At 40.5% G+C, this 14380-nt stretch overlaps 1 protein-coding gene across 1 annotated transcript in view; it reads right to left on the bottom strand.

The window, feature by feature from the left end:
• The window catches only part of LOC111867802, a 72522-nt gene extending 61111 nt beyond the window's left edge, over positions 1 to 11411 (bottom strand). Inside the window, exon 1 of the mRNA XM_023857972.2 lies at positions 11020 to 11411. Coding sequence (XP_023713740.1) covers positions 11020 to 11025 — 6 coding nt within the window. The 5' untranslated portion in view covers positions 11026 to 11411. The remainder of the gene's footprint in view (positions 1 to 11019) is intronic.
• Between the last annotated feature and the right edge of the window lie 2969 nt (positions 11412 to 14380).

Genomic DNA, 14380 nt, shown 5'->3' with positions numbered 1-14380 from the left:
GTAAAAAGAAATGGCGCATTTGTGTTGATTTTCGTAAATTGAATGATATCACTTCAGGGGATAGTTTTCCGCTTCCTAACATTCAAGAGATTCTCGATAACATAGGAAAATCAAAATATTTTTCTGCATTAGACTGTGCATCAGGTTTTCATCAGATCCTAATCACACCTGAAGACAGGTGCAAAACTGCTTTTAGCACACCCACAGGACATTTCGAATACGTTCGGATGCCATTCGGACTAAAAGCAGCACCGGCTACGTTTCAGAGAATGATGAATTCTATTCTGAGGGAATCTATAGGAGAAAGATGTTTAGTGTATATAGATGACGTCCTCGTCACTGGTAGGACACTAGAGGAACATCATAGAAAACTGAGAGAAGTTTTTGACCAATTCAGGAAGTACCATATTAAAATAGAGCCTGATAAATGTGAGTTTTTAAAACCAGAATTAGCATATCTTGGACATGTTATCACGGCAGAAGGAGTAAAGCCAGACCCAAAGAAAATCGAGGCCGTGGTTCAATTCCCGATCCCTGAAAAGGAAAAAGATGTAAAGGCCTTCTTAGGATTAGTAGGTTATTACAGAAAATTTGTTAAACGTTTCAGTTCTTTAGCAAAGCCTCTTACGGATATGTTGAAGAAGGGAAAAGAATGGCAATGGACCGATTTAGAACAAGAAAGTTTTGAGATCTTAAAAGAAAAGTTAATTGAGTTTCCTATTTTACAATATCCTGATTTCAGCCAACCTTTTATTTTAACCACTGATGCTAGTGGCTATGCATTAGGTGCAGTTTTAAGCCAAGGAACCCCAGGAAAGGATCGACCGGTTGCCTATGCCAGTAGGACTTTGAATGGAGCCGAATTAAATTATAGTACTGTTGAAAAAGAATGTTTAGCTATAGTCTGGGCATGTAAACATTTTAGACCGTACCTGTTAGGAAAACCCTTTCAAATTTGGACTGATCATAAAGGATTAACGTGGATATTTAATGTAAAAGACCCCAGTTCGAGGCTCTTAAGATGGCGTTTACTGCTTGAGGAATATGAGTTTGAAATCAAGTATAAACCAGGTAAACAAAATACCAATGCAGACAGTTTAAGCAGATATCCTGTCTGTACTCTTGAACAAACAGAACTGACAAAAGAACGTAAACTGAGAATTCTGAAAGAAATGCATTCTGATTTAGTGGGAGGACATCAAGGGATTTCACGAACACTAGAAAGAATTAAGCTATATATTACATGGCCAAACATGCAGGAAGATGTTATCCAGTTCATCCGAAATTGCGAAGTGTGCCAAAGGGTAAAACAAGGTAAGGATTTAAGACTTAAATTAAGAATAACTGATACTCAACCGGAACCTTGGAAAAAGATCTACTTAGACGTAGTAGGTCCTCTACCTGCATCTGAAGAAGGTCATAAATATATCCTAACTTGTCAGGATAATTTAAGTAAGTATTTAATTGCCGTGCCATTAAGGGATCAAACTGCCGAAGAGGTTAGTGAAAAGTTTCTCGAGAATGTTTTGTTAATTTATGGGTTACCTCAAAGTATAGTGACTGATCAGGGTAGCAACTTCATGTCAGATATTTTCAAGCGCCTTTGCCAACTTTTCCAGATTGAGAAATTGCATACTAGCATCTATCATCCTGAGAGTAATGGCGCATTAGAAAGAACGCATAGGACGTTGATAACCTATTTAAGAAGTTATGTTGAAAAACAACCTATGTCGTGGCATCAATGGTTACCTTTTGCGTGTTTTTGTTTCAATACTACCCCACATTCAGTAACAAAATATTCTCCCTATGAGATATTGTTTGGAAGAAAGTGTAATCTTCCCGGTGAACTTAGTGAGAAGGGTACTTTGTATAATTATGACGATCTAATACATGTGATAAAACATAGGATGCGAGAAAGTCATCACATAGCTCAACAGAATTTACAGAAATTTAAAGAGAAACAGCAGGAGAGAGTTCCTGAAAAGAATGTAGTAGCATTCCAAGTTAATGACCTAGTGCTTGTGCAAAATAAGCATAGGAGACATAAGTTAGATGCGCTATGGGAAGGGCCGTATGAGATTAAAGAAGTGCAGTTACCAAATTTAGTGATACAGCAAGTAGGAAAGAGAAAGAAACGTACCATACATGTAAATTTAGTAAAACCCTTTTGTTCACAGGAAGGACAAGATGAAAACAATTCGTCTGTGGATTGTCGGAATTAGTCTCTTCCTTTGTTGTGAGTGTTTAAAGCCTGAACTTGTAGAAGTTATAACATCTGAAACAGGTATTTATTTTGACGAAGTGGGCCAGATCTCATTCTACCCCATGACATGGAAGGTTGTAAGTTACATTGATTTGAAACCGACACGTGATCTCTGGAGAAAAGTAAAAGAGCACCAGAAACGCGTTTCGCAATACTGCCATGGGTTAGAAAGCGCTCCCTGGTACCACCTGACAGATTGTAATTCTTTTAAAGCATATGTTAACAAAAAGGTCTATTACATTGATTCTTTGAAAGACCTAGTAGCAGAATACCTGAAAACAGATGTATCTTACCGAAGGAAGCGAGGGGTTTTAGACTTTGTAGGTGAAATTTCCAAGATTCTGTTCGGAACCTTGACGCAAGCAGATGCAAGAGAGTACAATTCACACATTAATCAGTTAGAACGCGAACAACAAGAGTTTTTACATATTTCTTCCGAACAGATGACAGTAATCAAATCTACTGTTAATTCAGTGAATTTGACAATGAGACGTATAAATCAAAATGAAAAAGTTTTAAAGGACAGCTTAATCAAATTAGACAAAAAAGTAAGTAATGCCACTCTTGAATTACAACAAGAAATAGAGCAAGTGACTACGGCCAATATGCAAATTAAGACTATAGAACGAGGGTTAATGGAATGTCAGCATGGATATGAAATTTTAGTAGATGCATTGATTCATGCAGAACAAGGGACGTTTCAACCGCAATTCGTAACTGCCGAGAAGATCAAAACAGTTGTAACAGCTCAAAAGTTGCCTACTGGAGTTGACTATCCTTCATTTCCTTTTTCAGAGTTACAGCACATTATTGTACCTCATATCTATTCACACAACCAATTTCTCGTGTATGTACTTGACATACCCTTGCTCTCCTCAACACTATTCCATCTATATAAAATACTCCCTTTTCCTACATTCAAACAAGATAATGTCTTTTCTTTTATATATTCCTCGAAAGATTATATATTTATGGATTCTCTGAAAAGACAGTATGGTAAACTATCCACTAATGAATTAACTAGATGTTTTCACCCAAATCCTATACAGAAAGTTTGTAAAGAAGAGATACCAATACTGTCGTATATACCTGGAAATGATTGTGAATCCACTCTACTTCATCCCTCATCACAAAATATTCCCCCTACCTGTGAAATTAGAGTGTTAAGACTAACGAAGACCTATTGGATACCCTTATCCTTCAGTAATCAATGGCTCTTTGTAACCCCGAAACCTGAGAAACTTTCTGTTATTTGTGATGATATCACAAAGCAGGTAGAAATAAGACAAAAAGGTAAATTGACATTACAACAACAATGTAAAGCTTATACCACTTATGTGACCTTGTATGCTATGAGTACAAATGTTGTAAATGTTTCCCAAGATTTTGTACCTACCATTCCCCTCGACTTAAATTGTTGCCTAACCTTCGAAAAAGCGAAAGAGTTTGAAGAAATACCTTTGTCAGTACCTTTAAGTAATATACTCGCATCTGCAGATGATCTCAGACTGGCCAGTCACAAGGTAAATGAGGTGGAACAGATGATTAAGGAACAGAGAATGAAAGATTATTCGCAATGGTATATTCATGTCACTTCCTGGAGTGCAATTGTGAGTTTTATTGTATTTATTGTATTCTCATGTTGTTGCTGTTGTTGCTGTTGTAAAAGTTGTCGTACATGTTGGTTTAAGATTTGGGACAAATGGACCCCAAAAACTTGTTGGAAAGAAACTAGTGAACGCCTGTGTATTAACATAACAAATGTACAAGGTAAGCAGCCGAGCATTCGCTATGGCAAAACAACACACACCTCTCCGCCTCCATCACCCTCATATTCCGCTCGTGAACCCAATACTTTGACCCCAATGATAGAAGATGGTAATGAAGAAACACGATTACAACCTCCTGCAGCATCCCTTCGTCGTCCCTTATGTCCAAACGAGAGAAACTTCCGATAATGAGAGGAAAAGTCTGGTTCAATATAACCAAACTTTTAAGAAGAAGGGGAGTGTAATATTGTAATATGTACTTAGACTTTTGATCATACTATATACTATTTTAATGTGTAATTTTTGTGTTAGCCAAGAGGGTGCTCCGAGAGAAGTTGAAACCGTCTGTCGCAAGCCTGATACATGTTATCAACTCCTGACCTTTTAACACTTCGATAACATGTTCCCCCAAGCTGGAGAGAAGAGAGTCTAGTTTTTTGGTTCGTCCACGCGCTATGCCGCACGTACACAACTGAACCTTTAAACTCTGTACTCATGACTCCCCCCACCCTCTTTGGCCCTCTTTTTAAAGTTTAATATATAATACCAGTAAGATTAAAAACAGGAGGAGACTTCTTCAAAAACTTGTACTGTATACACACTGTATATACTATCTACATCTTTTACTTCTTTTAATAAAAACTTAGTATAATTGTTGAGCATAGAAATTCGTCTTCAATTAGTGGGTTCCTTACCCGCCTTACCCAGCAAGAAGATATTACATATTGTATTGTATTGTATTGGAGAGGGTGGGTTTCCCCATGCACTTAGACCAACTATTGGTCCATTGTGCGTCCCCCTATGATATTCTATCAGTCTCTGTTCCCTACCGGTACTGGTGCGTACCATCAGTCCCGACTCAGCCAGCGAGTTCGGCCTCTACTGGCTCAGCGGTATCTCTCGATGCTTCCCCCATCTACCAGAGGCGTTACAGACTACTGTTGGGCGGGAAATGTCCTCAATTTGGTTCAGTGGTCCCTTTGGGACATGAGGTTCTTTTACGTGCCGTAAAGCTACGACACGGGACCCATGGCTTGAAGTCCCTCCCGGAGGACTTGTTCCCTGAATTTTTCCGCCCTTAAAAATTCCACGACCTCCGCCGGGTTTGAACCCGCGTACCTTGAGTCACGAGGTGGGAACGTTGCCCCTAGACTACGGAGGCCGCTGTCCAAAGAGTTAGTTTCTATCTATCCAGTCTCACAAGTCCAAACAGCTGGTATATCGTTATTACTGTCGACAGTAAATTGGAAATTAAAACTATTAACATGGAACGGTCATTCGTGACATGATATTCGCACCAAATTCCTTGAAATCCTGTCAGTTTTTTCAAAATGTGTGACAGCTGATACGAAGGTTGCAGTATAAACAGGTGCAGTTTAAAAATAAAGGAGTTTGTACCTTTTTACCAAGAAACATCGCCGATTTTGCTCCGTTTCTCACGACTTGCCAGCTACATATCCAGTTATTCACTTGGAGATATTCTGGTTTCAGCTCATCCGTGCGCCTTTTAAGCGCGCTCGCATCTCTACAGACCTCCCAATAAGTTCACTCAGTCAGTCCGTCCGTCTGTCTGTACGCATGAAACAACTCGACAATCGCTTGACGGATCTTCGTGAAATTAGGTACTGTGGAATTTTAAGAAAGGTCGATATTCATTTAGACAGGGCAACTTCAATGGCCACTTTATATCAGTTCCTGCATTACTCTCCTGCGGAACTCGAGAAGTAAACATAATTCGAGCGAAAAAAATACAAAACTTATAGACGAAAAAGAAGCATATATTTTATATTCAATAAACGTTTCCCCGTAATTTTGCTGTTTTAGAGATACTGACTCTACACATATTTTTGAACTTCCAACATTATTTTATTATACCCGCAAATAACGGAGCCGATAGGGAGTTTGCTGCAGAAGGCATATCGCGTTTTCGTAACGATATACAAAACAGTTCCAAATAATTGTAATGAAGCTTCAAGACAGTCTGCAAGTTGCCTTGCAGCTCATAGTCCCAGATATACACGTACGTATGCCACTCCCTAACACTTACGGAAGTTTATCTGTAATCGATTCCTGTGTGAATCGATTGTCTGTAGAGACGTGGACACATCTCGAAAGATTGCAGCTTTCTCAAAGGAAGAATGTTGCGTGATCAATATGGCTACTCGTTTGGCATACCTGCATTTTCTTACTTTATTTAGATGTTATTTCATTTAGCTAACATCATGGAGTAGAGCCCTTCTTCAGCAACTGGTAGTCGCTTGGATAATCAAGAATTTCCCTCACCTTCTATGAAAAGTTTATTACCGTATTAAATCCCTGCCCTGCGCCATGATTCCTGGTTGTTCTACGTATTCTGTTCCACTTTATTAGAGAATATGAGGTTCTCAGGGCGGTGAGCATGCGCAGTGCGGTCTTCCCTCGCGTAACTCCCGTGTATCATACATCGCACGCACTTCCGCTGGTGCATTGCTTGGCTTAATCTTCCTCCGAAACGTCAGGCTGTCTCCAAACTATACGGTGTTCCAATCCGTATGGAGGAGTAGAGGTATAGCTACACCGTTACTGACTTCGGCACTAGATGGAAGTGAGTGGTCAGTTTCATGCCCCGGCTGCTTTATCCCAGGAGAAAAGGCCCCTGGTAACCATTGAATAGGAGGCTGAATGTGCCTCAGGGCTGTCTGGACCCTGTACAGAAGAGAAAATTCACTTAACCCTGACGGGAATCGAATCCCAGGAGCCCAGCCCTTCGCACATTCCTATACCGACTGAGCTACCTCGCCTCCTACGCTATAGAATCTTTTGAGATTTTAATCTGTAAGTGGACGTAAATCTGTTAAGTTTTCCTTAAGCTGTGCGTCTATTTACTAACATTTCCTAGCAAATATCTCGCGAAGAGCGAGACGGACTCTTGCTGTGCTGTATGTTTGTAAGCAAATGTAACTGAATAGTAAATGCAAGTCTCGCAACTTCAGATGGGTATTTGCTGCTGAAAAGAAGAGAAACCGAAGAGAAAGCATAGGGTTTGGTTATCAGATTTCTTACAGAAGTGAAATTGCCTTCATTTGCTTTAAAAGTAGAAAATACAGTAGAACTTGGTTATAACGTCATCAAAGGGACCTAAAAATAGTGTCGTTATAAAAGAATGTCGTTGTAACCGAAATGGGCACTTCCACAGTAGCCTTATGTTAGTCACGTAAAAATCTACCAAAACCGAGTTAAAATGTTGCATTTTTTAGTGAAATACGTAGTTAAGTACAGACTAACGTAATATTAACGTGGAATTAATATGGATTCTCCACATCGTTTGTACTGTAGAATTCACCAAACCAAATTCGCGGCATACATCAGCTTTTTTCCTTCCATTTTCTATTTCACGAATCACTTTAACTTTCTCTTCAATGCTTAAAACTTTCCTTTTCATTGCCAAGTTTTCGCTAGTGCACTTCTCTGGGTTTAGGCAGGAACACTATAGGGTAAGTAGACAATGTGAGGTCCTGTTAGACGAGATTCTAGGAAAGGAATGCAGTTAACAACCTGCCGCGTCCTCTTGCACTATTCACGCAGTCCCACCCCACACCCTTGTTTTCGCATAAAACCCACGCTCCTCTTGCAGCCCGCGGTCGTATTCTTCCAGGACAGTCACGTCAGCAAGTAGAGAAAGTGAGGGTGGGCAGACACATCGAACTTTCCCACGATATCAGAGAAATTCAGGAATGAAAATGACGTTACATACGAGGTTGATGCATTTGTGCATGTCGTACTAAGCAAGGTATAAAAACAGTTGCTTTATGAGGAATTAGTTCGTACCATTGAATATTTGACGCAATAGACAAGGTGTCGCAGAAACCGATGTTGCTATAACCAAGTTTTACTGTATTTGACGTTTTAGAAACTCTTGAAGGTTGTTGGCTTTTATTTACTTTGTTGGTCACCAGATTTCAAGAAAAGAATGTAGGCAGTCAATCGCATTGCATGGCACAACACACGCTCGCAAATCATCTCCACTAACTACCCTCAACAGGAGTCAACGCTTTAGGGGGACCGACTCAATTCCGGGAAATTTCCTTTTACTTGTCTCATCGAATACTCTTTTTCATTCGAAAGCATCTGCTAACTTTTTAACAATTTGTAAGTTCATTGGGCAAGAAGGTTTACAGTTCACATCAACAGGTGTCATGGTATTTTTTCATCTGGAGTAAAGCAGACAGAGCGTAAAGCTGAAGACTTATTTTAGTCTAGAATCAATTTTAAAACAAAGCCTGGAGCTTGGCCCACAACGCAGTGCGCAATCTCATGCAGCTCCGTGACTACCATCTGACCTTTACTTTTCCGCAGGTTGGTCAACTGCGTTGCATTTGCTACAATATCTGATAAACTTTCATTATTATGAGAGGATGATATGAGACAGATCTGAGCGGCCTATTTCCTGCCTTCTTGGCCTGAAGGGAAGTACAGATTCCGTCTTAGAATAACCAGCAATACATCCAAGATTCTAAATGGAACATACCAAATATAAGTTTAGTGCATTGTCTGCTCCATGTTACATTAAGATACATGTTTTTAAAGCAATTATATTTGATTTGACGATTTTGGAAAACTGCACCTTCCACTTGGACTTCAGAGTCTTATATTTACACACGGGAAGGTATAAATTTTACTTTTATTCAAATAAACAACTACCTATGTAGACAGATGAGTAGGGGATGGATGTATGGCTCCAGGTATACTTAATCTCTACAGTAATTCTCTCGAGTTGTTAGCATTATGCTCTGAGAGAAATTCCGCCTTGCTCAGTACATTGGAGGCATTCTGAATCTTAAGGGTGTGGCGAAGGAAAAACTACTTGTCCTTTCCAGGAATCGAAGGCAAATCATGATCGTATCCAGTAGCTAACTTGCTTAGTTCGCCCATTTCAGTTCATTCTTCAATTCATACAATTTCCGAACGGTATACGTATATATGTTTGTGACGATTGTACATTAATACAATTATTGTGTTTCTGGACACTATCCCTGATCCTGTTTTTATTTAAAACACACAATGTTTTGAGGACTGGATTTTGTCTCTGGAGACAGAGACTAGCTCTATAGAATGGGCCGAACTCTGTAGGTTCCACCTGATAACGGAAACAGAATCCAGTCTCCGAAACTTTGTGTGTTAGGATGATGGATAATGCCCAGAAATACAATAACTGGATATACGTATGTATTTATAGTGCCACATCAGATTCTATGAACCTCTACATAATTCTTTAAAGTGTGTCTGCGAATTAGTGTATGACTATTAACAACAATATCCAGTAACTTCTTAATATCCAGGTAATTATCCAAGAGTCAACAGTATATCGCTAATTGATTTAAAATACATACTTATTAACTAACTCGACGTATCTGAGTCCTTCTTGAGAAGCCGCTAGTCGCTCAGATCCTCAAGAATTTCCCAGTGTCTTACGGAAGCCAGTGGTCCACATCCTGAGCCAGATATATCCAGTCCACACTAACCCATTTTATTTCTCTGAAATCCATTTTAATATTATCCTCCTACCTGCGATTAGGTCTTCCTAGTGATCTCTTTCCTTCTAGCTTTCCCACTAAAACCCTGTATGCATTATCATTCTAACCCATATATGCTGCATGCCCTGCCCATCTCATTCTCATTGTCTTCTACATTCAAATTATATCTGGCGAAGAGTGCCTCTTATTATTATTATTATTATTATTATTATTATTATTGGAAGGGGTGGGTTTCCCCATGCACCGCGACCAGTGGTCTAATGTACGTCCCCTGTGATATTCTACCAGTCTCTATACCTTACCGATACTGGTGCGTGCCATCAGTCCCGACTCAGCCAGCGAGTTCGGCCTCTACTGGATCAGCAGTATCTAGATGCTTCCCCCATCTACCAGAGGCGTTACAGTCTATTGTTGGGCGGGAAATGTCCTTTATAATTTCGCTCAGAGGCCTCCTTGAGACATGAGGTTCTTTTACGTGCCGTAAAGCTACGACACGGGACCCACGGCTTAAAGTCCCTCCCGGAGGACTTGTTCCCTGAATTTTTCCGCCCTTAAAAAATGAAGTTCCGCATTATGCAGTCTTCTCGGCCCTACCACTTCATCTCTTTTCGATCCAGATATTCTCCTCAGCACCCTTTTCTCCTATATCCCCAGTCTGTATTACGCTTCGCCTTAAAATTGGAGTCCATGTGTCAGAGGAACCAAGCCCTCTGTTATTTCAGGCTGTCAAAATACATAAGCCAGCGAGCACTCTGATTTTATGCCCACTGTCACGGCAGCGCATTAACCACGAACTCTTAAACATGCCACAGAATACTTTATGTAGTACTGGGTATGGTTGCAAAGTAAAGCCACACGCAGCTATAAAACTGACAACCCTTCGCCAGTTTAAAAGTGTAAATAAGGCTTTGAATTTGTTTCATTCTGGTCCTCACACTAACGCTGTGTAAATAATGCGTTAGTGAGCAATACTCAATAATTGAGAGGAAGATAAAGGGTATTAATTTTAGGGATCATGACCAGGTCAAAGGATTGGGAGTACAAAGCACATTTCTTTGAGCTAACGCCTAGTTTACTTTGAATATAAACCCTCTCCTGAGGGTCAGGAGCTCTTGTTAATAACTGGTCTCTTCGACTGTACGTCGCTTTGCTTAATAAAAATCTATCCTATCTTCTACCAGACTGGACTTTGTTATATTTTCTTACTTCGATTGGACTTCGCTAAACCCCACATCCAGTTCGTCACCTGCAATTTTCTTAGCACTCCGGTGAAACACTCAGCTACCGGCGATCCCCAAATAATTTTAAGACAGACTCTAAGAGACCTAAATTTGTTTATATGGGACGACACGACTGCATCGACCAGCTGCCACTTCATGTTGAACGTCGTGCCATATAACACAAGTTTCACACCCATACTAAACTAGGCATATATACATATTAGTAGCAGTAAGTAATTTGGTTGCTGACTTACAGTCATTTCGTGTGTCTTGAGTCTGTTTTGGTGTCCGTGTCGACGTCGTGTGTCACCTCTTCCGGTTTTCAGCTGGATGTCTGAGTATTCCCTACCCTGTAATATACACTCCTGCACACAACTTCTTTCTAACTTTTTATTTAATCGGTTATGACTTCGCCGTGAGCAGTGTGTAATGATAAACTTTGCCTCTCTTACTTCCTGCTTTCTTGCCTAGAGACTTCTTCAGTTCTTCACGTGCAGAGTGTTCCGGAAACGGAGAATATCGGTAACTCGGAAAACTTCCGGAGCTGCAACAAGTCAGCTATCTATCTGACTACCTCACGATATCTAGATATGTGAGTAGACTGGCGTTGACGAAAGTCGGCCGCTATACACAGCTTGAATGAATGAAGTCGTGTGGCAGAAGCGCCCCCTTCTTGTGCGGCAGTGAAGTCAGATCCAGCAGCAACAGCTCCGCCTTTTTCCCTTGTCTGTCTGCATGTGTTTCTTTCGCTCAGCCATTATTTCACGGGGCTAACCAAGGGATTTCCAAAGTCGGCACGCTTTCGTCGAATGTAATGTTGCGTTCCGGAACTTTGCTACATTTAACAATAATTAAAATTACGTCTCTTCATAAAATGACTTGCATGTGTATGGGTGCCCAGAACGTATTTAAAACTGAAGTAAATATATTATACAATTAACGCACAATAATTATAACGTTATCACCATCATGTATTTTCTTAATGACAGCCAGAATAGTTCATTCGGTACGACTAGCTACGGGATGGACGGCCGGGATTCGATTCCCAACAAGGGCAGAATTTTCTCTTCTCCATGGGATCCAGATCGGCTCTGGGGCCCACGCAACCTCATATACAACGGTACCGGAGATTTTTCCCCAGAATAAAGCAGCAGGGGCGTGAAGCCGAGCACTCACCTCCATCTACTGCCGAGGTCAAGAATAGTGGAGCTATACCTCCACTCCCACATATCTTCACAGCATAGTTCTTAATGAAGCATGGAGACAACTGTACTGTTACCTCTTCACAATTGTATTTATAGCTGTAAAACATGAAGGAATGTGGCCGCTTACAAGACCTAAGCGTAGATGAGAGGATATTATTAATATGAATCTTAGGCTAATAATTTGTGGAAATAGGGAATGAAATGAAATAAGTGAGAACAATGTTAGATCATGGGTTCTGTGATAACTGTGATGACCTGACTAGCTAAATAAGTTCTAGCCGCCGGGGATGAGATGATCCCATGCAGTTAGTTGACCCGTCACATTTCATTTATATCGTATCTATAGAAAAATTCTAGACTGCGTTCGTTGTTTTAATTAAACTGTTCATTAAATGAGGGCGAGTAGACCTCTTTCCACAAATGTAGAATTTTCAACATGTTTTCGGTGGAGTGCCTATTATGATTAAGCTTCCTGGGACCCACACATGAATAACATAACAGATTCAATCACTTTTAACCTCAACCGCGACTGGCATGGACTCGTCATATGAAGGACATATGATGCAAGAGCTAATTGTACTTACTGACGCTTTTTTTAAACGCTTCGAATCTCACTTTTTGAAAAGCTGAAGAAATGGATAGAATTCTGTTACAGAAAGAAGGAAGTTGGTATAACGAGCTAATCATTAACGAAATTTTACTCACACCCTCTTGACCTGATCTCAATCAATTCTTCTTTTGCTATCATTCAACCATAGATCTTTATTTTGCAAATTTTGGGGCAATCCTGTCACTTGTTGCTTTTAAATGTACCCTCAATTTTTTATAGCTACGAGTTACTGACAACTCTTCTCTAAGCTGATTTCTGACTATTTCAAAACGATTTTCATTACTAGGCAACACCATTTAGATACGAGAACACTAACTAATATGAAGAGTACAGTTGTCTGGGATATAACGCCGTGTAGTCCGTTGAAAGTCAGCCGACGTTTCGGAAGAACATATTGCCTTCATCCAGGGTCGACTATTCCGAGAAAAATATGAGCGCGAAAGAAGGTCGCAAGCCGAAATTACAATAAAGAATTGCGGTGCTAGAATGATCAGTAGAGGATTAGAAAGCAGATATCCCGACATTCCCATATAGGCAGATAAGATTGATATTGCTGTTGATCATCCAGGAACTATTCCCAATTATTTTGGTCAAGTGCTGCTTTCGGTGAGATGGGACATCACAAATCTTAAAATTGTCGTTTGCTTTTGGACATCCTTGCTACCTGTTCTCACACTTGCTCATCCACCGCCGCGTAGCAGCACTGACCTACTTTCCTTTACTGACCTACATGGCCGTCTATCTGTCTTTCTCGCTAGGCTGGGCCTGCATGACTCTGACGCTTACTCCACTTGTGTAGGGTGGTACATCGCAGCAAGGCCATTCGTAGAATGGTTCTTCCGTTCTGTTGAAGTGATTCTGGCAAACACAATACGAAGAAAAATCTAAACAGTTGGGATTCACATTTCGAAAACTTATCGTCATCATCAGAATCAGACCTCTGAAATATTTCAGCAGCCTAGGTGTCACCTCAAACCAGTAGCAGCTAGGATGAAAGTCGGAAAGAATAATGGACAGTTCTTTCATGAATCAACGAGTCTATTTCTGCAAGGATCCATTTGAGACATAATATATCTTGGTTGCTATGTCACGGTGTGAAACATTGTCTTGTGCTGCAAGGGAAGAACATGGAATCTGCTTCGCAGGGAGCAATGTGCTGGAGAAAACATTTAATCCTGACAGAGTAATTAGCCAGGATAGCTAAGTCGGTTTAGCGACCGGTTGCAGGTTGAACGGCAGGGAAATCGGGCCAAAATTGTCGGAAAATATAAGAGATTTTTCTTATATTCAGAGCACCCAGACCGGCTTTGTCTGTCTGTTAAATTGCTGCTGACCCTTGCCAACACAGCCATTCATGATTTCGAGCCCCACGGGACTCGTGATAATATTTTACTTCTCACAATTCTGGGGCCCATCCAGCCTCCTATACTGCCCCGGGATGTAATATCCGAAGCGTGGAACTGACACTCATTTGCATCTAGTGCCGATATTATGAATGCGTGGAGCTATACCTCCACTCCTCTTCACATCTTCATGCGTCAGTGTATAATTAATCAAGCATAGGGACAATTTCACCTTTTAGCAGATGGAGAACAGGTGGGGGGGGACGACTGCGTAGTGAAAAGCTTCATAAATTGTGCTTCTCATGAAGAGTGCCGGAATGTGTCAAATCGAGAAGAATGGGATTGGCGGGACATGCAGCACAGATCGGGAAATTAGAAATTAATAGAGAAGTTATTCTGAAAGCCTGAAAGTGAGAGACCACTTTGGAGACTCAATACATTTAATAGAACATTTACT

The sequence above is a fragment of the Cryptotermes secundus genome, unplaced genomic scaffold (assembly GCF_002891405.2).
Source record: "Cryptotermes secundus unplaced genomic scaffold, Csec_1.0 scaffold536, whole genome shotgun sequence".
In the NCBI taxonomy this organism is placed as follows: Eukaryota; Metazoa; Arthropoda; class Insecta; order Blattodea; family Kalotermitidae; genus Cryptotermes; species Cryptotermes secundus.
The sequence above is the reverse complement of the archived record's forward strand: the minus strand, read 5'-3'. Positions and strand labels throughout refer to the sequence as shown.